At 39.0% G+C, this 25207-nt stretch overlaps 1 protein-coding gene across 1 annotated transcript; it reads right to left on the reverse strand.

Annotated features, from left to right (window-relative positions):
• Positions 1-693: 693 nt before the first annotated feature.
• Positions 694-23821, reverse strand: LOC104304202 (cytosolic beta-glucosidase-like). Its single transcript, XM_054172245.1, is given in 9 exon segments — positions 694-764; positions 767-826; positions 2031-2126; positions 2129-2185; positions 6128-6167; positions 6591-6613; positions 7192-7419; positions 11485-11557; positions 23756-23821. Coding segments are annotated over 9 exon segments (714 nt in total).
• Positions 23822-25207: the final 1386 nt, after the last annotated feature.

The raw sequence follows: 25207 nt of genomic DNA on the forward strand, positions 1-25207 counted from the left end.
ATTGTGATAACTCTGGACAAGTGTAACAGGGAGACTAGCTGTTACCTAAATGAACTTGCATTTCAAGATACAATTCGCTTGATATATGGTGAGGAGATCTACCCCCTGCAAACTACCTCAGAGAATATTACCAATAGAAGGAAGGTAAGGGAGGAATTTCCACAATATTGAAGATTGCAACAACTTTGTTTCCATTAAAACTAATAGAAAAGGAAGTTTAAAAGGAAAAGAGCTTCACCACCTTTGGCCATCCTGGCATAAAGACAGAAGCTGAGCTATAATGACTTGATGGCCTTGTACAGGAGCTAATTATTACACAGAGAGATTGTATTCTGTAAGGAATATTATGAGATGCAGTGGTCAGGTATTCAGGTGCCTTCAGCATTATATCCTTCACAGGGAGAAGTATGAAAGATAGCACTTTTGAAGATCCAAGCAGTTTTTATGACAAAACAAAACAAAACATGGCCCTAAAAAAATGAAATGATGTGTATATGGAGAACCTTGTCATCTGTTTCCTCCACAAGATGAGCAGGCAGGATTCAAACGATTTGCTTTCCTTCCAGTTAAACATTTTTGTTTCCCTAATCACATCATTTTACTCCAATTTACAGAAATTTTAGCTTCAAGAAACATTGGTCACTGCTGCACAAAAATAAGCACAAACTACAATGATATCAAGCTTTCATAATTTTACATGGTACCTTCTAAAAGTTCCTGTAAAAGCAGCCTGAACTTCTCCAACCGTTGACTGTCATCAAGCCGGCAGGGTCACTTTGGGAAAACCTGCTCTCAGTGATGTAAATTAGAGGGTTATTATATAAATCTAGAACAAGAGAGCAGAAGTTTTATTCAGAACAGATGTAAGAAAGCCCATAAAATCAGATGCATTACCCTCTATCTTTTCTAAGCTACAAACTAAAACTAGTTTTCATCAAATTGCACTGACCCTATTAACTTAATTTTCCATGAGCTGACCTTTTATGACTAACAATGGAAAAGCAAAACTGTGCAAATACCCATGAAGACAGTGAAATGACTTATTTTAATGAGAAGACTAAAATATCTTTCCTGCATTAGCATCTGCTTATTGTCACTGCTCCTTAACCCCTTGGTACTGGCAGTCACTACACATCCCACTGCCAGGAGTAGATGTATGCCAGGAAAGCCTTACTGCTGGCATCAGAAAGATCATTGCTGGACTTCAAAACATAATGTAACACCAGAGTATCATTTCAAACTGTAAAATAGCTATCAAGTAGAAAGGCAACAGGAAAACACTAAGGTTTCTACTCTTTCTAGCCAGCATGCAAAAATTGTATTTAAGAATCCCAAGGTGACTTGTTTATTTATGTCTTGTACAATGTCTTATGCCATCCAGATGGGCTTCTCAAAAAAAAACCCAACCCCAAATCACCAGTTATTACTCATTGGATTCTCAGATTCCCTCATTGGCCAGCTAATAGTGGTAAAATGGTCCTGTGAGCCTTAGGTCATTCCTTGATATAACGCAGAAATCAGAGCAAATCCCATGGTACTACAGCCAGCCATAAACTCCCAGTTGCAAACAGGCCAAGAAGGATCCATTATTTGCTCAGCTTCACAGTCCACTGAAACACAGCCTCTTGTGTGCATTTCTTGATCTTAAGCTTAACAGTTTAGAGCAAAGTAGTCAGCAGTACCCATAATCATTTTTCCCTCTTTAGTGAATTCCTGAATGATAACTAAGCTGGTTTTGAATGTGTGGCAAAAACCCTGGACTTCATGGTGGCTGGCTGTTCGCATCAGTATGTACCGTCCTGAGGACAAGTCCATCAAAGACAAAGGACAGGTATCTTTTAGTCACTTTTTGGTCTGCTACAGAATTCATAGAGCTTCTACCAGTCTGAGTTCATAGCTATAGATGCAAGCCCACGTTGTTTTCTCCAATTACCTTACTGCAGCTGTGCCAGGCATGAGCTTTGATCACATTACAAGATGCCTTTTAAGCTCTGGTACCAAAGCTGGGGCTATATCTTTTTCACAGCCACCTATAGCAACAACAGAAGGCACATTAGTAGTGATCACTCAGTCTCCAAATGTTCTGAAGCAATACTTTGCATGAATATCAAAGACCTCAATGATCTTTCAAATCTCCAGACAAGTTCATCTTCTATGAAGTGAGGTAAGCCGAAGTGATACAGAGCAGGATACCATTTCCCATGTTATTAATGATTTTTCTGTACTAATTGGAGTACTAGAAATATTAAAAGAAACAAAAAAGGGTTAGCTTCACAATTTTATTACATTTTAACACATGAAGAAACCTCACTGCACATTCTCTCTGTTACGAGATGCAAATATTTCCTCTCAACTGCCTGCTGACTACTGTTACAAGTCCCCAGAGTTGGCAAAAATGCTCAAGACACAAAATCTTCCAACCAGGCACATAAAAAGAAATGAGGATGCAAATTTTCAAAATAGATCAGTGGACAGCAGCTCTCCAGGAGAAACAGAATTCTGATGGGTGCTGGTCACATGGAAATATAATCCTTTCATTTCAATGCCTGAATGGCAGTCTGGCTTCATGTACAAGATATGTGTTGAAATATCCTGACACTTGAAAGCCTGACAGGTAGATTTATTCTAATGAAAGCATTTGTTTCCTTGAGAACTGTGTCTTTGGAAAAGTTTAGTGCTACACTCATCCAGGTAACTAAGCTGATCTTTTATGATTTTAACTTAGCTGAGCGAGCTGTTTCCTCTAGGCTGTTCCATTCTTCACCACTGCCTGCACCGGCATCGTAACAAAGAAGATAGTGTCAATGTATTTAGTATAATGGTGTGAATTCAACAGTATTCTCATGAAATTGATATGACACTTAAGGCTTTTCATTGGGCTCTACTGAATATTAAAGAGTTTAGAGCACTGGTCTCTTCAGCAACCAACATGGCTTGGCAATAGCTTCTCCAAGAAACCAACACTCCTGCTTTTACACTGCCACTGCTGCAGACTGCTCAGTCCACCTAAGTGCAAGAAATTAGTTCACCTCTCTAAAACCTAATGACTTCCAACCTTCCTGACCTGCTTCAATAAGACAGAGATCAACTTTAATTTCCTGGATGTGTTGTTAGAGCTGGCCAGTACTGGGGATGTATTTCCAGAGGCTTAAAAGGAATTCACCTTCTGTTCAGATTTAGCAGTGGCTGACATGAATATGTTTCCTAAAGGACTATTTTTATGCTGCTGAGAGGTCACTGTGAGTTTAAATATCAGGATACTTTCAGCTCTCATGTAGGCATTTTTAATTTTATGTACATCCAAAGACAACTATGTTGCCTTTAAGTCTTCTGAAAACAGTAGATACTGCAAATCACATCATAAGCTCTGGTTCAAAGAGTATCAATTAGCTTGCTCTTTTACTTGAACTATCTGGTTTAGTATGGTAATTGGAAAAGGCCAACAACAGCCTTGAATGATTATTTGTTAAGCTAAGCGGCTCCAGACAGCAATAGGTCTTCATCATGCTGTTGGAATGATGAAATCAGTCAGACTTTGTTTCAGAAACTTGGCCTAAATAGACCAACATAGCTTAGAACCTTAAAAGCCTAAAAGTCACCATCATTTCTTGAGTCTTAAAGTACCACATATCCTAACAAGACATAGTTTATGACATGTCTGTCTCAAGGCCTTGCTATATTCAGATGTAGAATTGAGAAAGGTTTAAAAAGCAGGAGAACACAGTAAAAAGGAGGAGGAAGACTACCAGTTAATGAAATGCATGCTTAGGAGGTTACATACCATTTAGGTTATTATTCTTAACAGTTTCTGAACCAGAGATTTGGTTTAATCCAAAGCAAAAAGAAATGTTCATTAGTAGATATGTCTGTACTATATTGCACTATATATTCCCTGGTATTTTCAGGTTCAGCTTACTGTGTATTGATATTTTAAAATGCCAACACACAGCCCCATACTACCTTCTTCTTAAAAGGACAGTATTAGACTTCAAATTGCCCTAACTTCTGATGACTCATCATAGGGACTCCCATGAAATGTCTTTTTTAAGACAACATTTACTGCAGTAATCAATTACAAATCCCAGATTTAGAGAGAGCCTTCTCCTAACCAAACAGGTGCAGGCACATCCTTCAGCACAGCAAGGCTCGATAAGTTTGTTTACAAAGTAATTCACAATAAATCTCCCCAGCAGTTTGCTTTGCCTTCCAAACGTGGCAGCAGAAAACCACATCAAAACCTGGGGACATGCATTTCTGTGTCTGAGAATGTCCCCATGTAAAAGAGGAAGAAATATGGCAGAATTCTAAATGTTGGAAAGCCAATTTTTACTATTTGCAAGAGAATTAGGGGCAAATATGGTTTGTGCCTGTTACTTTTGAACAGGGACCTATTTGACTTGAGTGGGGTGAGCTGGTTTCACTGTTTGCTGGTGGGATTACAAGGTTTACTATGTAAGCTTAAACTGGGGGGAAAAAAAAATCATTTGCTGGCACAGGATTCTGTTCTAGCACATTGAGAGTATTGCTTGCCTAGAAGACACTAGCATTTCTCATTCTGATTTTCAGATTATAAATTACTTAGTACAATTTATAACATTTAGGTACAACCACTTACCATTCATTTTTTACATCTCAATTAAACACCAATATTGGAAAAGATTTATGCTTTGTGTTAGGAAATGGAGAGAAATAGAACTCTGTCCCTGAGAAATGTAAATGTCAAGTCAAATTTCCAGATTGTCTCATACATTCCAGAGCAGCCTGATTTAGTTTCTGTGGCTGTATCTGAGGGTCAGCTTGAAGCAGAAAGAGAGAAGAAAACTTTCTTCTGAGGAAGTGTGCAGAAAAGAGCTTTGTGGAGACATCTCAAAAAATTGCCATTACAGACATCAGGGAGCATTTTGTCACTGGGAAGTGAAGGATTTTTCTTGTCTGCTTTCTGTCATCTCTCCTCATCCTGATTTTTCCACCTTCATGTAGAAGTGAGGCATAGCATCAAACCCTCCCAGACTTGATACCCCCACTACCTGATACCCACACTACTTCTGTCTCCCACCACAATGACATCTAGTGTTTAACAGTTAACTTGTTCTGCTCAGGGCACCTTCTGAGGGAAAAATAATTGGAAAAAATATTTTTGAAACAAACTCAGTGTAAGTTTTAACCTAAACTGTGACACATCTCAGGAACAATACACCTACAACATCACTGCTTTAAAAGACCCCTACCTTCTCTGAGTTAGAAACAGAATAGTTTTAAAGGTTTTCAAATGTCCTGTATCTTAGGTGTGAAATTGGTAGTGAATCAGTTGGTGTGAGTGATTTTATCTGAAAGGACATTGCTCTAAGCTTTCTAATTCTTCACATGCTCTTTGTAAAAATGTTTATAAAGAAGATGATGGCCTTTCCATGCTATGCAGTTACAATTGCTTCAACAGATCACTGCACAAGAGAAGTGAACTCCTGCCTAATGAAAGCTGGCCTACTTGGAGTTCCTCCAATGCCCTTTCGTTAAATGTAAAGTTCATAATATTAATCAGACAACTGCTTATGCTGGGGATCAAGTGAACATTTTCTGAAATTACAGCTGAGTTTTGTCAAATGTTAGCTTTCCTCACCAAGTGCATTCAGAACGTCTGCTCGCTGTCTCCCATTCTCATGTCTAAGTAATAAAGCCCATTCGGCAGGTAGCTCTGCGGGGCTGCGCAGTGCCTGCAGCCCCAGCTGAACGAATATCAGTCCAGGAAAGAAACCGCAAGGACTCAGCCAAATTTAAATTCAACACACCACAGAAAGTGTTCCTAGGGAAGGGCAAGCTGTGCCAGTGAAAGTGGGCCACATATTGTAAATTTTGGTGGCAAAGGAAAGGCTTCCATTCAAGCCTCTCCAGGATGCTGGCACCGTTTTTGCAGTCATGCTCTGCAGGGAAAAATGGCTGGTTGGTCTGTTTGCTGCAGATTCACTAGCTCCCCTTCCTGAATTCTTGAAACAAAGGCTCCTCCACTCTCTGGTAAAAGCCTTAATCTGCTGGAAGCAAATGACAGACTGCTGCCTATTGAACAGCCAAGCCCTACATGACCAAATTCTGCAGCAAAATATTGCTTCTGCTGGTATCTTCCTAGGACAGATCAGGATAACCCGAAGAGCATTTTCTAAGAAATCCTTTCTCTTTTTAGCCTTCCATCTTTGCAGTCTTCAAACCATGGGAAGAAAAGAATTGTCAAGGCAAATACTGCCCCAGAAGTATAAAGATATGTATCTCCTTGGTAGAACTGAGATTCAGAAGAGTAGGAGGCACAGCTGAGATTCAGAGGTTCATCCAAATCTACTCTGCTTTTCCTTCTTAGAATATTATCCTCCCAGTATAGAAGAGATCTCAGCCAACTACTTTTATTCTCCCATCCCTTCTGGTTCAGCTTCAGTTGCTTTTTTTCTTCACAATCCTCTTAATTTCTTCATTCTCCCATTCCGTATGTTTTGCAGGCAAAGCCACTATTTCCTATCTTTTCCTAGTGAGCGACTTTAATCTTACTCCCAGTCTATACCAATGGAATTAAAATAAGTAACACATTTTATATCTAGCAATCTGACCAGCTTGTTTATGTGCTCTATTGCTTTTACAATGTCTGCTGTGACTATGAAAGCTTTTCCCTTCAGAGCAAGAACTGTCTTTGTCACAGAGCTGCAGTTGCTAGCTGAGTCTGAAGAATCCTCTCCAATTTGCTAAAGAAAATACCTGGGAAAAGTATGTCCCTCTTAGTGTGAGATAGTTGATGTGAAGTTCAGTCCATCAGAGTATACCGATAAACTATCCAAATGCATTTGCCAAAGAAGACACTTGTTTAGGGTATGCCATCCAAACCCATCCTCACGGCTAGGATCCCTGAAAGTAGGAACATTCTGATGATGCAAAATGATTTAGAGTTACAATTTAAAAAAAAAAGGAGTAAGCAAAAAGCTACATAGGAAACATCACACTAATCCTATCCCAATAGAGTCTGCTATCCAAGGGGATCTAGAATATTAATTAGCAAGTTGTTGCAAACCTATAAAAAATCATCCCATAATTACTTGGAAAAAAAGTTGCCATTTCAAAGCAACGCTGCAGAAGAGCATCCTGGATTAATTATGCCAGACTGCAGCAATAACCTTGAATTAAAGCTGCAACCTTCTATTTTTAAGAAACAATTGCCTTTCTGGTTGATGAAACCTGTCGTCCCATCAGGTAACAGACGTGACCAGGAAAGAGAAAAGCGATAATGAGTCAATCCAAGCTGTTTGATACATTTCAAATCTTCCTCCCACAGAGTGTAGCTGCCACAAGCTACATCACCAGTCTGGTTCCTGAAAACTCGATCTCCTCCCTGATGGGTGAATGTGTCCCAGACATTAGGGCCCTCTCCATCTGCATTCCAGCCTTCTGCTTGAAAAACAAAACTTGGTCGTTACACTTTTGACATCAAAAGGCATATGCTGAATGTAGATGTTTATCACAAAATAGGCACAAACCCCTCAAAAGCCCGTGAACGAAATGAGCAGCAGTCCCTCCCTGCTCCTTGTGACATGGGAAGTAACTGGGAACTTTCAAGCCCTGGTGAGGATTCGCAGTAGGTTTTGCACTTATTCATATTTTCCCCTCGCTGCCAATTATTTGAAAATCCCATTGTAAAGAGGATTCAGTTCTGACACTCTTCATACTTACTTAGCCAAAAATCAGATGTTTGCAACTCTCGAGCTATTACAGGTTTTCACAAAGGGCATTTGCTAATGCGACTTCCATCCATAAATGTAAAAGATCAGTCCATATCAAAGAAAGCCTTTAGGGTATGAGAAATACATCCAACAAATAGGCACTTATGGCTTTCTGGATGTCCTTTGAAAATCCTGACAGTCTGTTAAAAAGAAAGGAATGCCATTATGAGCCATGGCCCTAGGCATATACAAGCTGAATTAATAACACAGCTCTGCAAAACTTCTGCTTTTCGCTTAGCCAAACATTCACAGAAATGAATTTTGAATGCTCAAAACCCCTGCACCATTTTCATCACTTTCATAGTTTTGTGAAATTCCAAAACTGAGATAGACAGATTACCTTTAAAATATTCAAAATTGAGCTGTTGTTTGAGATTCCACAGTGCTAACATCATACAGTATTTAAACCACATAAATGCACCTTTCTCCACGACAAGCTCGTCTTTCCAGAGCAATGCTGCAGCTGAGGCAAACATTTCATTTTTAATGGAGAGAGCTCTGTAAACTTACACCCCTGCAAAGAGTGAACTGATCACAAAATTCAAAATAACCCCATTTACCAGCAAGCTTGTTCAGAGCTCCAATGAATGCTCTGCTCCAGGGTTACTCTTTAAAAACCAAGATGACATTGCATGTTAAAATCATGTATAAATTAAATATCAGCTGGGTTGTAAGATTAATAACTATATAATAGCTACATATCAATCCTCAATAAAAGTGTTTTAATAATCAATTAGTACCATAGAAATTAGAGATGGAGGAGAACTATTAGGAGGTCATTGAGTCCATCCCCTGCCAACGCAAGATTGCTCCCTTAAGTACATTCAGTACTTAATACACATCTGTCTTATTAAATCTAGGTTTAATGCAAGGTTAAGCATATTGAAGACACTTAATTTAAAGCATTACTAAAATCTGTAATATCATTTCTATAACCTAGCTTTTCAGAGATCATTGTCACATTTCATGTTCTTCACAGAATTTTATTGCCGCACATCTACATTTGGTTGGTCAGTAAATGAAACTCTTGCACAAGATGACCTTCTAAGTAGGCCCTATCTTCGACCCAGACAGCTTGAGTTATTCTTAAACTCAGATTTTACCACAGACTTTGTGCTCTGTTTGTGTGCTCCTTGGAAAAATACAGTATGAAATGTTTTCTGTGTCCTCCTGCTTCTGATTTCAAGTACGCCTGCTGAAATAAACAGTAATTTTAGAGGAGTGCAGGAAACAACAAATAACAGTAATTCTTTGGTGGTACCTAGAATTTGGAAACCTTTAAGAGCAGGTTTCCCACTCCATATTGATATGACAAAGCTCTTTTTACACTGCAGTGGGAGTGAAGGGAAGGCAAAAGTTGCCATAATGGGCAGCTAACACCTTCATGCAAGAATCAGCAGCTACTGCAGATGCTGAACGATTCCTTTCCTTTTTTTTTATTTATTATCTGCCTTCCTCCAGCAAAGGAGGTGGGAGGGAGGAGCAGAAGCATTTGATTTTCAGCAGAGTATGACAGTACTACTCCAGTGGTCATTAGCCACTATGAAGCCCTGACTGGGGCTGCAGCAAACAGACTCACTTTCAGGCTTTCCTCATGCTGTTCCAAGAGTCTCTATAGTGTAGAGTGTCTGAGCTAGCTAAATAAAGTGTAGGAAGCAATCTAGCCAAGGCAACACAGAGCTCCGCACACACTAACGTATCCTGCTGAGCCACAATTAGTCTGCACAGAGCTCTGCTCTGCTTCAATGAACCGAGCCTGCACCTCTAAGCTTGCTCAGAAACCTCCACGCTATGCAGCACTTCATAGTGGAGACACATCCTGAGCTTTAGTGAGCCTTGGGGCTAGGAAAGAACAGTGAAGAGGAACTAATTTTACTTTTCAAACACAAAGGTGAGACTTAGCTACCCTATCACCACATAACATGTCATCAAATGATTAATATAAGCTATTGTGAAACATGATGCATGTTCTCTGCAATTATTACAACAGAATAAGAAAGAAGAGTTCCCCATTTAAGTGAAGCTAGTGAAGCAGGAATATTTCTGATCAGAGTATTTAAGTTTTCATGTACTTTTCCAGGTTGGTTTTCCTTCTCCTTCAGTTGTGCTTTCACCTTTCGGAGTGAAATTTTCTTGGCTTGGTCCCTGCCCAAAAAGTGAAATTTTGTTTGAATTAATGCAGTTCAACTATTTGGCATAAGAAAGGAGAGAAGAAAACCACTTTTATAATTACAAGAATTTTTGGCAACTTTTCTTTCTCTCTGGAAAAAAAAAAAAAAATCAAGCAGAGAGTTGAAATTTAGCATAGAAATGGTCCTCAGTAAAAAGAAGTGCTTTTGAGTGTTCTGGTGCAAATTGATTTTGATTTGACTGAGTCATGAACCTTTGAAATCTGCACTTTGAGCATGCAGAGTACAATTGGTATGATTTTTTAGCACTTTGAAATATACAGAGTGAAGAAGGTTGTGCTGTGCATAAATACATAGCTGACAGTGAAAAATAAAATAGCCTGTCAGCCCCTGCCTCATCCACCGTGTTTCTTGTGATATGTGCAGCAGCTGAGTTTGGACTCCACGAGAACTATTGCTTCAATCATGCTGCCTCTAAGTTGGATGCTGCACAGCTTCCAAAGCTTTCAGGAGGAGGAATTCCCTGTTGAGTTTCTTACTTCTGCGGGAAAAGGGTCATTTGAGTAGTGTCTAGACCACATCATGGATTTTTTTTATGTTCCTCCCACTCAGAAGCCTTAGGAAAGCTCATCAAAAATACATTAAGAGAACATTAAAGTTGCACATCTAACCACTCAAAAGGCAGGAAATTATAATGTCATTCTATATGCACACACAATTCACCTTTTAAAAATTAGTTAGTAGAGCTATGAGCATTGCAGGACTTGAGTTAGAATCTGGCCCAGAATATTGATTCCTTGGGAACAGTGAGCTGCTCAGTACATTAGGTGAAGCTAACCGAGCTCGTTAGAAGGTCCCAGGCATGGGCAAGTACTCTCGCTTTCAGCTATAACTGAGAACTAAAGGCTACATCCTCAAAGACAATTTTAGATCTACAACTCCCATTTAAGTACTGAAATCAATGGGAGTTAAGTGCCTGTATGCTGCAGGGTATAATATGAGAAAATCAGATCTATATGTATTTTAAAGATCTCTAAAACCACATTTATGAAGGGATAAAGTTGGAAGTGCAGAGGGGCTATGGCTGTACGTACTGCTGTAACTTATGGGCTTACAATACATAATCTACCACTTATTTTCATACCATGTTGGACAAATCAGCACCACCATTCAGCTGCGAACATGATACATACCTCCACATGTCCAGTTGTTAACCTCTCAATTCACAGTTTTTCATATTCTTTGAATTCCTAACTGAGGACCCCTGGTGAGTACCAATGTCTGATGAGGTGTTTCTCACGTGCAGTTTTGGAACAGCCAATAGTAACCTACTTAAATTATCTCTAGAGAAAGAAAATACTCAACAGTGAGTTGGAAAATCACTTATACTTGATTTCCCCCCTGCAGCTAGTGGAAGGATCCTCCTCCATTTCCATTACCTAGCCATATTTCCGAGATTTGGAACATCTTCTACTCTCTTCTTACTGTTTAAGCCAGAAGTGTTTAAACAGAAGTGTTCCATGGATTTACATGTAGCAAATCTGGATCCAGACTTTTTGTTCACTTAAAACTTCCTTCATGCTTTGGCAGCTAAAAATTGACACCTGCAATCTGATATGCTGCTGTAGCTGCACCCCAAGCAAATCCAACTGGAAAAGCAATATCCTCTGGCACCTGCTGCAGAGGACAGGCAAACACACAGCACTATGTGATGCTATGGAGATGTGGGCTTCATTTGCAGACAACAGTTTCTGGCTCAATCACTCTTCCACTTGTTACAAGCAGATTCTGTACTGAAGACAAAAATAAACCCTGTGCAGCTTCACACACTGAAGGGCAGGCTGTACACTTTGCATATCTCAGGATTAAAGCAGAGAGGTTCAGTCAGCTAACAGTGAAAGTGGAAAAGGCAGCAGTGGAAAAGTCTGGGGTGGTCATGGTGAAAGAGCTCCACCTCGCACAAAGCATTAGTACGCAGAACAGATCCCTGTTTCCCTTCACTTCTCTCTCATCTCCACCTCCCAGCTAAAGGACTTTGTGGACATTGCACTCAACGTAAATTCCTTAGCCATCAGGTAAAATCTGGTCTTCCATCCCTTTCAGGAAGCTTCAAAAACTAGCAGCACCTCTTCTTTTCTGGCATCAGGTTTCTATTTCTCTCTCCCAATACCAAAACAACCTGCCTGCCGTAGGTGACAAAGGATATTTTAGCCACTATGTGTTTAGCAGTGGAAGCCAAAGAGCAGAAGATATGTATGGGAGTACAGACAGAACAGCTATCATTCTCCTCCTTTAAAATCCTATCGAAGCTCATTTTTCCTAGAGCAGCAATGATAAACTTATGGCATGTGCGCCAGGATCGGCATCTGCAACACGACCCCTCGGATCTCCTCCTCTGCCTTCTACCAGTGCTGGTTCTGCTCTTCTGTCAGCAGGCAGAGGAAGACGAGTCCTGTTAACAAGTGGGATGGGCTGAAAGCAGTTTGCTGTCCCTTCCCAGCAAGCTGCCAAGCCTGCCACGCTAGATGGCGCTGCTGAGATTTTTCCTTTTTTTGACTTGCAGGAGGTTTTTCCCCCCATTTGTTCAACACTATACCCACCCTGCTTCTGCCAAGGTCGGTACCTGCACGTACGGGACTGCTAGGCAATCATGTACGATCACAGGTTTTTTTTTTTTCCTTTTTCTTTACTTTTCTTGCATCGTTTTGATTTTGAAATCTGTCTGGGGGAAGCCCTGTTCCTGCAAAGTATTACACACCGAAGTGATATTGTCTTTGACAATGAAAATAAACCAGACTATCCATACGACAGCCACTCATACAGTCAGGACACATACTTTTGCCAGAAATGCAAACAATGAAAGTCAACTTCTTAGGGGGAAAAAGTAATAATTGTTTTGGTAGAGATGCAGAGAAGCTGGTTTAACTCCAAAGTGCACATTGCAGAACCAGACAGTGCAGATGCAATGCAAAATAAATCAGGCTCTCACAGCAGGCATGCATTTCCTCAAATGTTTTGCAAAGGAAAGGTAAAACCCCTTGAGTATAAAGGAACAAAGGGGGAAATGAGGCACAACACGCCAGCTTATTCCCCAAACACATGCTGACACACGGTCTAAGCAAACATACAGATCCTTTACATGTTTTATACAGATGACAGAATATTGATGCAATGAGCTGGTTAATGTTCTTTGATTGAAGCAGACTTCTTAGGCTTTCATTTACAAGAAGATAAGCAATGGACGGTAAAACTTAAAAAGTTAACGGTAAAACTCACCAGGGACAACTTAAATCATATTTAATAGGTACTAATGAACCAGAATAATAATGCATAATTTTTAGATCATTAGATGTTATTTGTAGGTACCTTTGAAAATGTAAGTGACGTTAAATCTCTTCCTGGAAAATCATAGAATTCAATTTCACAAGAGAGATAATAAATATGTGGCTCAATAATAGGGGGAGAGGGGCAGACAGGAGATGGTAGCAATAAAAACCCAATAAAAAGTTTTATAAAAATGCTTAACCATAAAAACAAGGCTAAAAAGTGTCACTGCTGATTCCCTGGCAGGAATCAACAGAGACAGAGATGGGTTTCAGGAGAGATTGAGTGGGAGGAAAATATTCCACAAGCAGTCTGGGGAAGAGCGAACAAAATTTGCCTCAGAGGTTAAGGCAGATTCGCAGTAATGAGATAGCAGGCTATGCCAGATAAGTAGGGAGATACTGAAAGATGCAGCTTCAAACTCAGAGAAGCTGAGTTTATAGCAGCTAATCTCAAACTCTACTGGCAACCCAGTTTCTAGATTTGTGACCCCACTTTTGGTTGTATCTCTGGCCTCATGAACCCACTGCTTGTTGCAGTACCAAGACCTGTGATTCTATATCCATTAGATCCACTGCATGCCCTGGCCCCTAGGATTCACCCACCTTCTTACTCTGATAATTTTCTCTACATCTAACAAAGAACTTCACCCCAACCTGAATTTCAGTATTGCATTTCACCACCACCCCCCCCCCCCCCCCCCCCCCAGTTTGTTCAACATATCTAAGTACAAAACTATAGAAGACCTCAGTTCTAACTAGAGGCAGAGCTTTTCCAGACTAGGTTTAGGGTTTTTACATTTGCACTGACAAAGACTCTATGCAACTAAATGAGCTCAAATCAGCTACTCCTAGGAAAAATCAAGCAGTTCTTAGATATCAAAGTGTATTTGGACAAAGATTTTTTTGTGCAAGTCAATAAAGACCCTGATGTGAAGAGTTGCCCACCCAACCTCATAAAATGCTGGATATTATACTAAAATGAAGGATGAACAGGCTTTGGTGTTGGGCCCCTAAGTCATGTGGGATTAATTATTAACAAAGGAATTGTACCTTGTCAAAATGAGTTTTTCCTGACTGAATCAATGTTTCCCAATGACATACTAGAAAAGTGTTTATTAGTGTTTACTACAGCATTTAGAAATTAAACTTTGAAGGGGTTGTGAAAATTAAACTTTCTTTCCTGAAATTTGAGCCTGTGCAGGAACAGAAGAAGGATATGGCTGCTTTGGAAGCAAGACTGAACGTCTCGGAAGCAGCCAAAGATAGAAGCTCACATATTCTTTGAGTTCTTCTTGTAATTGTTACTCATAAATTTAACTTCTCTCCCTGGCAGCATAATGGAACATCTACGGAGAAAACAAATTTGCTGAAACACTTTGAAGTCTGCCAGACAAACTTGATTTTTTAATAGCAATACAAAATTAATGAACAGAGAGCAAAAGCTATACTGCCATGAGTCTGAGTTGCAGCATATATGGTTTTCTTTAGGCTATTTTAGCACTGAGCTTAAGGTGTTCTCCAGTAAGTTATGGAGACAGTTTCTACCTTACACTGTGACTGCAGTAGAGGACTCCTAACTTTGATCCTCTAAACTGAGTCTTAATTAGAAGCCTCTGCTGGACTGTTGATTAGCCTTTCTTCTGCCATCTCCAATGTGTCAAAATTCAGGTCCCAAACTTAAATCAAATTGGGAATGAATTACCATGTTGACGGAAATGAAAGGTGGTGACAAACAATGAAGGGTAATGATAAACAATAACTTTGAAGGGAGGCATTTAGTGCAGTACACAAAGATTAGTATTACTTCTGATCTCATTTAATAGCTTCAATAATGAGCTAGAAGAGGGAGTAAACGGTACATTAATGAACTCTGCAGATCTATTAAGCAAGGAGGAGCTGAGCACAGTGCTGAAAATGGAGAAATAATACAAGGGGTCACGGGAAGATTAGAAACACCGGCAGAATATTGCAAGGAGGCTCAGTTTAGAAAACAGAAGAATAATATTTAGGTAAAAAAATCAACAGATGGTAACAGGTAAAAATCTAGAAGAGATATAAAATTAAGAACACCAGGAAAACTGGGCAAGAATCTGTAGCAGCAGCAGCACAGAAAAATAGTGACATTTCGGCAAAAACTATTCAAGAGCAAGCAAAGAAGTAATGACTCATCTTAAAGCAGCTCTGCAACCATGAGCTCTCTTCTGCATTTAGTCTGGGCACTGGAAAGACACACCATCAGTCATATGGTTAGAGAGTTTGCAGCTATGGAAATTTTTCCTGGAAGAAATCTTAAAAGCAAGCCATCCATTTAACAAACAGAGTGTTGTCCTTCAGGAAGTGAGCGACATAAGAGTGAGCCACTGGCTAAAAGACCATAAAAGAGTATGAGACTGAAGAAATAAAATATTCTCCCACTGCTTCTGGTAATTGCATCATGCAGCTTGAATTTTTTGATATTGCTGAGGAAACTGCAGATGTAATGCCAGCTGCTATGAGCTTTGCAATATCAGATATATGTGCACAATATCTCAGAGAGCTAAAGCTGGTTGTGAGCAAGATAATTCCTGCTGAGGAGCTTACACAAATTCATCTTGCTGGGAATAACTCTACACAAGCTATAACAGAGTGCCAAACTAGTGTTACATCACTCCCTGTACCAGAGGCAGTTTTGGCAACTGCACAGCACAGCATTAGAATGCACAGTACGTATGTAAAGTGATATTCTGTATGTTGGTCATCAGTCTTCAAAAGTCCTTGGTGGCTCTTGGCTCTTGAAAGCACTGTCTTTTATTGCTGAGTGCCTCCACACAGTATTTTTAAGTGGGCTTGGCCACTCAGAAGTTTGTCACTGTCACTAGGTTGTGATCCAGCACTGAGTGTGCGGAAAGCAGGGTGTTAACCTACAGCTTTACATTTGCACACTCCAGTGAATAACAGGCTAAAAGCCTTCTCATGTAAACCCATGCTCTGTTCATTTATGTCTCAGCATGTCATGCCATTTCACACCTCTGGATTGTTCACCTACAATGAGCCATCATGCAAAGATGTCAGGGGAGGCAAAAAAAAGGAGGAGATGTATAGATAGATAGATAGATAGATAGATAGATAGATAGATAGATAGATAGATAGTGAGAGAGGAGAGAGAGAGATTTTCCAGAAACTGAGAGTTTCCAAAGCATTTGTAGAGCTGCCTCCTGGCAAACTTGCTTGATATGATTTTGCAAGGGAAAGACCTGGTGCAGCTAATCAAATTGGCTGCAACAAGTTAGAATGACACATACGAATGATTCAAACTAAACCTGTTAAAATTCATTCAATAGAAGGCAAAGAAGTCTTACACATGTGAAAGATTGTTTCCCTACTTATGTCATAAATCTGTAGGCTATATCACTACACTGCTGAATGTTCAAGTCACCTACATCCAGCCTTCACTGCACATAACCAAGTTCTGCTTTAAAGCCAGTATGCCCCATTGTTGTACAGTATGTACACTTCAAAAATCCCAGCACTTAATCCAAGGGTTACCTCACTCTGGAACATCATTTCAGTGACTGTGCATCTATAGGTCAAAGTTGACTCTTTGAAAGTAAGGGTCTAGTATCTGGCTGGTTTGATGCTTATGAAACTTCTGCCTTGTTAAGAGCTGCTACATCACATCTACCCTTAGAGACCTCTCATATAATTGAGTTTTATTCCTGGAAGATTATGTAAATGATGTCCATATTATTCTCCTACTCTAGCACTGAACAACTAATCTATTTATTATCACTGCACTGATTTTTTCACTTGCTTCTGAGCACACATGCCATCAAGAAGAAGAAGGAAAAAAATGGCAGAGTTGGCAGAGATGTTGGTCCCCACCCCATGCACAGATCCATTCACAACCCTTGCTGCTGCCACTGCGCTCCTAGAGCAGAGGTGTGTGCTCATGTCACATCACAGGGTGGGTGAACTGTTGCTGACAGGTCTGAACGCTTATAGGGACAGAGAAGCTTTGTCCTCACAGTCCATCAACCTTTCACTGATATCAGTGGAAATCAGCAGTCAGAGCCAACCAATTTGACAGAAAAGTAGCATTTGTGAGAATATCTGGCTGAGCAAATGTATAGGCTGACACTGCTGCTGCAACTGCTGGGAAGCCTGAAATGTAGCTGCCACTGTAATATTAGATACCAGAGACCCAGGTGCTCAAAGGAGACACGTTGCAGATGCTGATTAAAAAAAGGCCACAAATCAACCCCCTCAGATAAACCTGGCTTTAAAACTGAATAACCATAGAAGCACTTGTTTTTTTTTTCTTTCATTTTTTAAATTATTATTTAACACCTACATAGAGCAAACTAGGGAAAAATTCTGCTCAGACCAATTTTATACTGGGGATGTATCGACTAAACCAAATTATTTCAATATTTATGACACGCATTAAGTCTTGTGAAGTCCCACATTTTGCTTTCAGAATTGGCTAGAAATACTGTGACTAGTTTTTATAGCAGTGAAACAATATCTTTCATTTTCTTTTCTTACAGAACTGCTGTTTCTAATGTCACTGACTATGACTAATGACATTGACTATGACTTCAGCAAACGTGCTTGAAAAGTTTCTTCCACCAGTCAGGATTAAGAAATCCCATTATATTAGTGCATTTACATAAAATACACTTCCCTCTATCAGCAATATGGAACTATGTACTACTGAGCAGCAGCATGCTATGAGAGACAGTAGTTGATACTACTTTGGGGGAGATTTGTGCTACACCATTCTGCTGTAAATATTTTTTCCTACTGCAAGAAATACTACGAGTCGTACTCTTCGCTTTTATCCTCCAAAATATTAGTGAGCAGTACTGCTTGCACCTGGAAAGGGAGATAAGTAGTACAGCAGTACTTTAATTCAACAAAATAATCCAAATACCTATTTGGAATTCAGTAAATCTAGGTTATTTTTCAAAGAACTTGTGCTTTATGTATGTGTATACATATATATATATTTGCTCTTCCAAACAGTACTACAGAGGTGCAGTGGTGTCTCAGGATTATGTTATTCTGAGAATATTACAAAACATGTACCTGACCCTGAAGCTAAACTAATAGAATCAAAAGGGAAAAAAAAAAATCAATGCAACTGCTTACCATAGCTCCCTCTTGCTTGATTTAAACACATAAATTACAAAATAATACAAAAAGATTAAAGGATCTGGCAGGTACAGTGGTGCAGCACTGACCTTTTTATCATCACAGAGGTTGCCTATTTAACAAAGAAGTCACACACATGAATACAGTATCTCATTCAATTTAAGGTCTTTAGATCTTCCCTCCTGTTTTAGCTTGGCACGGTGAAAACTGAGCAGTCACACACCTCAGATGAAATCAGAGACATTTTCCCCCCTTCTGATGAAATGTTACAGAGTTTTATAAGCACACAACCAAAAAGGAAAAAAGGAAGTTATGGGTAAGCAAGTCTATTTTCAGATCCAGTTCCTTTTCACCTCGCTCTCCTAATGGCCTCTTTCAAACTCAACTGGTGAATAGACCTAGTAATTGCTGTTGTATTAGAGGGTTTGGTGCTGAATGATGCCGATTGATCAATATCCAGCAGGAGGCAATAGTTAGAGCTGTGAGGATGTGAAGCTTGGGTGAATACACACACCAAGCTCTTAGAAATGGTCCGGTTCCTTACATTTCCACGGAAGCCAGTAGAAAAATAGAGGGTGTTTATGTAATGAAAAGACTACATTGTGGTGAATGATAGAGCCTGGGGGTAGGGCTGGGCCGGAAAGGCAACCCTTCTCTTTTGAGCCTTTGGAAAACAGACTTTTTGTAAATTACCATTGGTTTAGCAGAACACATATAGTAGTTTATTAAATGGATTTAAGAACTGTTCACTGGTGGTGCTGCTGCCCACACCAGTTCCCTCTCAGTATGAGCCAAGGCAAGAAGTTGTAGCAAGAGAAAGCCGTTACCTTTTATGAGGACTATTACTACGGCTTGTCAGTGGTTTCAGCTATTTGCTTCCTTTGCAAAGACCGGGTAACTGTATGCCGAGTTCCATATGCTGAGTTCCAAGTTCTGCAGCAGAATGTGCTCTACTGATTACCAATTATTTTTATAACTCTGCTTCTGGCCTGCATTCCTGATCTTAGCATCTGGGGTTTTTTAAAAACAACCTTCGGCAGCAGTAGGAAAATGGCAGGGAAAGTTTTATGTGGCCTCTGAACTCTAGTACAAGGCCTGCTCAGTCTCAGGAGGAGCAGCTCAGTCTGCTTAATGCAAAGAAGCTGTGAGGAGCCTAAACATTCTCAAGGTAGACTGAATGTTTGGCAGATCACAGAACCAAGCTCTAGCAAGTTCTTCACCGAACATATGTAAAGTGTATTTCTTCCAAGCCTCGGCAGCACTGAACATATAAAGGCCTCTCCTTTTGCTGGCATTCAGGAGCTATTGATTAAAAGTGTATCAAAAATCTGCATTATGACAAAATATCTAACAGATCTGCTAACAGATCTATGAGGTTTCAACTGTAAAAAAAATAATCATTTAAAAAGTAATTACCTCTGCTTTTTAAACCCCATCTCTCCACATTCATGGGTTTCTTTCTTTTAAACAGATTAGTGTGGAATTCTTTGGAATACAGAGACAAAAATGCACTTGCAACAAGTAGAATACAAAAAGATTCCCATTTTGGACTCCATATGGACACTGCCTCTGCAAACAAAAGCTACACAAGCTTTCCATTAAAGTCATTGGAAGCTGCATCAGGTTTTAGCTTTCACCGAACTAAACCATTTAATCAACTTGAACAAAAGGAGAGGAAAATATAACACAGGAATGGTATCCAATTTTCTTTTTTTCCTTCAACAAAATCTCTCTTTTCATATAATGTAACTGATATTTTAGAAGTTACTTTCTCCAACTCCTGTCAGCATGGCTAAACTGCCAGGATGGCAATGGGAAGTTAAATGGGAATTGCAAAGGGATTGGGATTTTTTTTTCCCCCACTCTCCCTCTCCCAGTCAAGATTTGCCAAGTCCTCATTAACATACTCTACATTTAAGATTTCTAAGGATTTTCTAAAGACTGCAGGTTCTGTATTTCTCTTCCAATTACAGCACAGCATCTTGGACTGATGCCTAGAACAGACCCAAGATGTGTATCTCTCAGCATGCTCTGTCATGTGCTATTGGTTATAAAGCTTGCAATTGTTATACAGCTGGATTAGTGCCTTATGCATAACTTTGCCATTCAAGGAGAAGGTTTAAAGAAATCAGAACCTAGGAAAGTTCTCCTAGGAAAGTTTGATGAGACTCTCAGTATGACAAAGCAAGCTGGGAGCATTTTCTGAACAGATCTTGTGATTAGCACAACTTCTGGTTCTGGCAATATCCTGGTTATTTGCATAAAATACTTTATGGCCATAATTTCTCTGAGCACTGTTTATTCTCTCCCCTATTAAAAAAAAAACCAAAACCTGATAAAAATTGGTTAAACTTCTTTTTTTTTTCCTCTCTAGAATTTGTCAAGTTTTAAAATGAGAAGAGTTCACAGATGCAACAACGAAACCAGAACACAAGCAAGAAATAACAGCCAATAGCCAAACTGGCAGCAATTGCTTCCTGCCACAATACAGGAAGCTTTCCACTGCAAAAATAAAACAAAAAATTCAGATCTTCCTCTGTCCCTGAAAAGAAACTATAGAGGAGAACAGAGTTCCTAAGAAAAAGGGAAATCATGTCTCACAAGCCATTCAAAAGACAAATATTGGCATTAGGAAAACATTTTGATCTTTCATCAGGAAAATGTTCTTTTTAGGAAACAATACCTAACATCTCACATCCAGTTCAGAATTCCCTGGGACTGAGGAGTTGGGAAAACACCCAGACAGAAGCTTTGCTTTACAATACACAATTGTAAGGATGGAAAGCTAGATGGTTTTTGTTACCTTTAATTGTCTTTTCTATGTATGCACATACTGAAAGTAAGTTTACAGTAGTGCTTTGTCCTGGAAATCATGTCTGTAAAAATGCTCAAAAGAATATGAAACTTAATATATTCCTTCATAAACTGACATTAGCAGACTTTTACAACACAAACATTAAAACATCAGAAAGAAGATCAGAGACTCAAAATCATATATCCCGGCTCCATCCTTCTGAATATTCTGTATGCAGTAACCTCTGTGTACAGCTCAGTGGATGCTGGGATATATCTGTTCATCCATAACTTCACAATAGAAAGTTTCCTGTATTAAATTTACTTTGTATTTTAAAAGTTTAAAACTTGAATGATGGCCTATTAAAGTCAATACTGCCAAAGCTCTGCTCCTGAGGAGAAGGAAATCTTAAAGGCCTGTGTTCAATATACAACCAATTCAAACACAAACACTGTAATGACATCAGAGATTACTTTTTTATCATTCAAATTTCTCCTGTGAATCTGTAAGGGAATGAGGTGATTTTATAAAAGACATAATTATAACTGCTTTTGAAGCGAGTTGTGATCACAATCTTCTAAGAGGTTGGATAAGTATTTGACTGTAGGAGTAGAATTTTAACAGATGTGGCAAATCTATCTGCAAACAATAGCTTTTTCATTGGGCAGCATCAAAAGACTGCTATGCTTTTCCATTGTGGTTTATCTCCATCGTTGCCCACCTAGCACTCTAAAATTGATCATCTTAACAATCATTAAAACTTGAATACACGCTCTTCTCAAACCATGTCTGTATATATATCTATTGTGTTGATACTCATCACTATGACATATGAAAGAAAGCTTTTTGAAAGTTGCAAATAGCCAAAAAATAAATGTGTTTGGCTATTTGAGCCTAATTCAGGGAATGCCATTATCCCACTCACAGCATCTGATACCTGTAACCTCCTGTGAATTCACAGTGTGCTCACTTCTCCAGGCACTACATCTCTTCATGACTCTTTGACCACTGTGGAGCCTCTTCAGGTGCTAGTTTCCCACGCAAGCGAGGCAAGTCTTTGTGTGCACAGGAACCTCAGCAAGAGGAGAGGAAATAATTCAGGTTTTCAAACATTGGCCATCTTGTAATTTCATTAGTTTTAGTCCTGTTTCTTTCCATAGATGACTCATACCATTGAAAACAGAAACATAGCTTGGATAATGTGCAGAACTCTACCAACCAGGGACAGACCAGCAATGAAGCACTGAAAACAACATATCTGTGAAAGTGTTTTCTGAGATAAATTTTTAAGTCTTCAAATATGAGTGTTGCTGAAAGCTGTGCAAGAACAAAATCTACACTTCCTATAAGACAAAGCAAACTGTTACATGATTTAAGACCACAAAATTGGAAGAAATGTGGAGGTTTTAATAGAAATTAATACACAATCTAGGATCAAATTGACCTTTGATCAATGATCCTATCTGAGAAATTTCAACTATGAAAGTGAAAGTTTGACAAAGTCCTAAATCATTGGAAAGGATGGAAAGAAAACAACAAGAACACTATAAATGTCACTGTCATTTCCAACTGGAATACAATTGCTACTACTTTTACAATGCAGTACAGACAGCAGAGTAAGGTGATCTATGGAATAACGATCTGTCATTAATAAAGAGGAAAAACATCACGAGCACTGGAAAGGAGCTCATGGATCATCTAGAAGACCGCCTACTGAAGAAAGAGACAAAGAGGAAAAGAAAGTCTGTTCTAGCCAGCTTCTGTCTCTTACTGGACCTGACCCTTGAACCACTAAGTCATCAGTTTCCAAATATCCAGATCTACTGGCCAATTACTCAGCAGAACCTGACATGATCAATGATCTGAAAGTTTTCAGCTGGTTGTATTGATCAAATATATAAACAAAACACAACTGTCAGCTGCTCTGAGTTTACTGCTGATGAAGTGATGTTTAAAACAATTAATGAATTAATGTTTGATCACTGAAGAAAAAAGCCTAACTAATAAGGTAAAAATATTTAGTGCTCAATTAATTAATAATTTGCCTTATAATTGATTTTTTAAATTGTTTAACTGGCAGAACAGAGGTGTGAACTATAATTACCAGCCACCTATAATAGCTCTTTTTGTTTGTTTGTTTTCTGTTAATTATTTCTAGAGGAACACCGAGGCCATAAAACTCTCTTTGAATTATTGGTGCTAAAAAAATAAATATCAGAAAATGCCAATTATTACAAAATGTGAAGGTTGATTACTTTTTGTTAAAAAAGGCAGATGAGCAAATGCTGTGAAATGCTGAGGCAGGGCTGGGGCACACAAAGGAATTATGGTAAACTAATGAGCTTCCAGGTGTCGACTCGGCTTGAGTAACTAACAATATTTGCACTCTTAGCCTCAAGCAAATCTGAAGCAAAATGTGCTAGATAAATCTTCAGGGACAGCACCCTCTGTTAGCAGGATCAGCCCTAAACAAAAGCCAAGCTTGAAAGGATGCACGAAAAGCAACCTACCTCATTCCTCCTTGTCCTGACCTGAGAACAGGAACGATTTCAGCTTTTAAAGGCATAAATTTAATTTCCCACTGACAGCAACAGAACAATCTGAGACTCAATACTATCTTGCCTTTTCGATGGGAGTATCTTTAAAACAGGGGCTGCTTTCAAAAAGAGACTTGGAGTCAAATTCCATATTGGCCTCACTGGAAAATGTAATTTATGCCTTGCTTAGCCAGGTAAGATGGGAAGCAATCTCGCTGTTAGAAAATAAGGACCTGAGTTAAAGAAAATAGAAGGGGAGAGAATTAAACATGAAAAGAACAGTATTTAAAGAAAGAGGGAAAACTGAGAGATTAATTTACTGTTAGTTCCATTTTATCTCTTGTAAGTACATTTCAAAATTCTTTAAATCAAAGTTCCTCTGCTCTAAGCATGTTGCCATTATTTCCCTGAAATTGAAAATGTCTGTTTTGTTCAGCAAGTGCACGTTAGAAATCTTGGGCTATTAAAAGATGGTGCCAATGTTAAGTATTATACAAAGGATTAAATCTTAACCAAGGAGTATTAAAAAGTGACTCTATAAACCTTTAGGTTATTGGTACTTCATGATTTTTTTTCAAAGAAAAGAAGACCAATATGAAGGATTAATAGTTGAGGTTATGCAAAATCCACTTAATCAGCATGGCTAATTTTAGCTTTAACTAAAGCTGCTGGCAACTATGTGCATTTTGCTTTGGGGCTTTACTTTTGAAGAGAGTGATGAATACATTTTTGAGGTGAATTTATCTTAACTGAGAGTCTACCTAATGCTCTTTAATTGCTGAAAAAGTGATTTTAATAGCATTTGCATTTAGGAGAGGAAGGAAGTCTTCAGCTGTGCATCTCTAAGACCCTAAAATAAGCATCTTAGTTTCACCTTTATATAATATACTGCTTGACTATAAAACAGGTGAGTTTTACAAACAATACAGTCATCAACGTGGGCATTGTTTATGAAGAAAGAATTGTTCTCCTGATGGTACATACTCCATTCAGAAAGGAGCTTAGGAAAATGGGAACATACTCTGAAGATATGAATACAATGATTTGCCAGACTACCCAGGTACAAGTGCTGAGGATGAAGGTCTTTCACTGACAAACGCTACCTAAGCAAGGCAGATGTACAGAGTGTCAGCTCAAGCACCCCAGGCATTTTAAGACAGAAATATAAACTTGCTAATACTTACAGCTCTTTCACAGAACCACAGAATCATGAGGGATTAGATCATTCAACATGAAGTGGATTAGATACGGTTATGCTCTTAGTTAAAACAAAATTATATGAACATTATGTTTCCTGACTGGCGAGAGCCAGATAAAATCTGACTGCATCTCAGTCTGGTGGGGGAAGGTGTGGGAAAAGTAAGGGGGTGGACATTTGGTGAACTTGCCTTTCACAAGATTATGAAAATGTTGTGGGAGGAGCTACTCTTTGTATTGCAAAAATTCAGAGCTGTGCTCATCATTTTCTCAGGCTCCTTCCATACCATTTTTTCCTACGTCATGAATACATTAGCTGTAATTCATGCAGCTTTGCCTC

Source organism: Dryobates pubescens, chromosome 23 (assembly GCF_014839835.1).
Source record: "Dryobates pubescens isolate bDryPub1 chromosome 23, bDryPub1.pri, whole genome shotgun sequence".
Lineage (NCBI taxonomy): Eukaryota > Metazoa > Chordata > Aves > Piciformes > Picidae > Dryobates > Dryobates pubescens.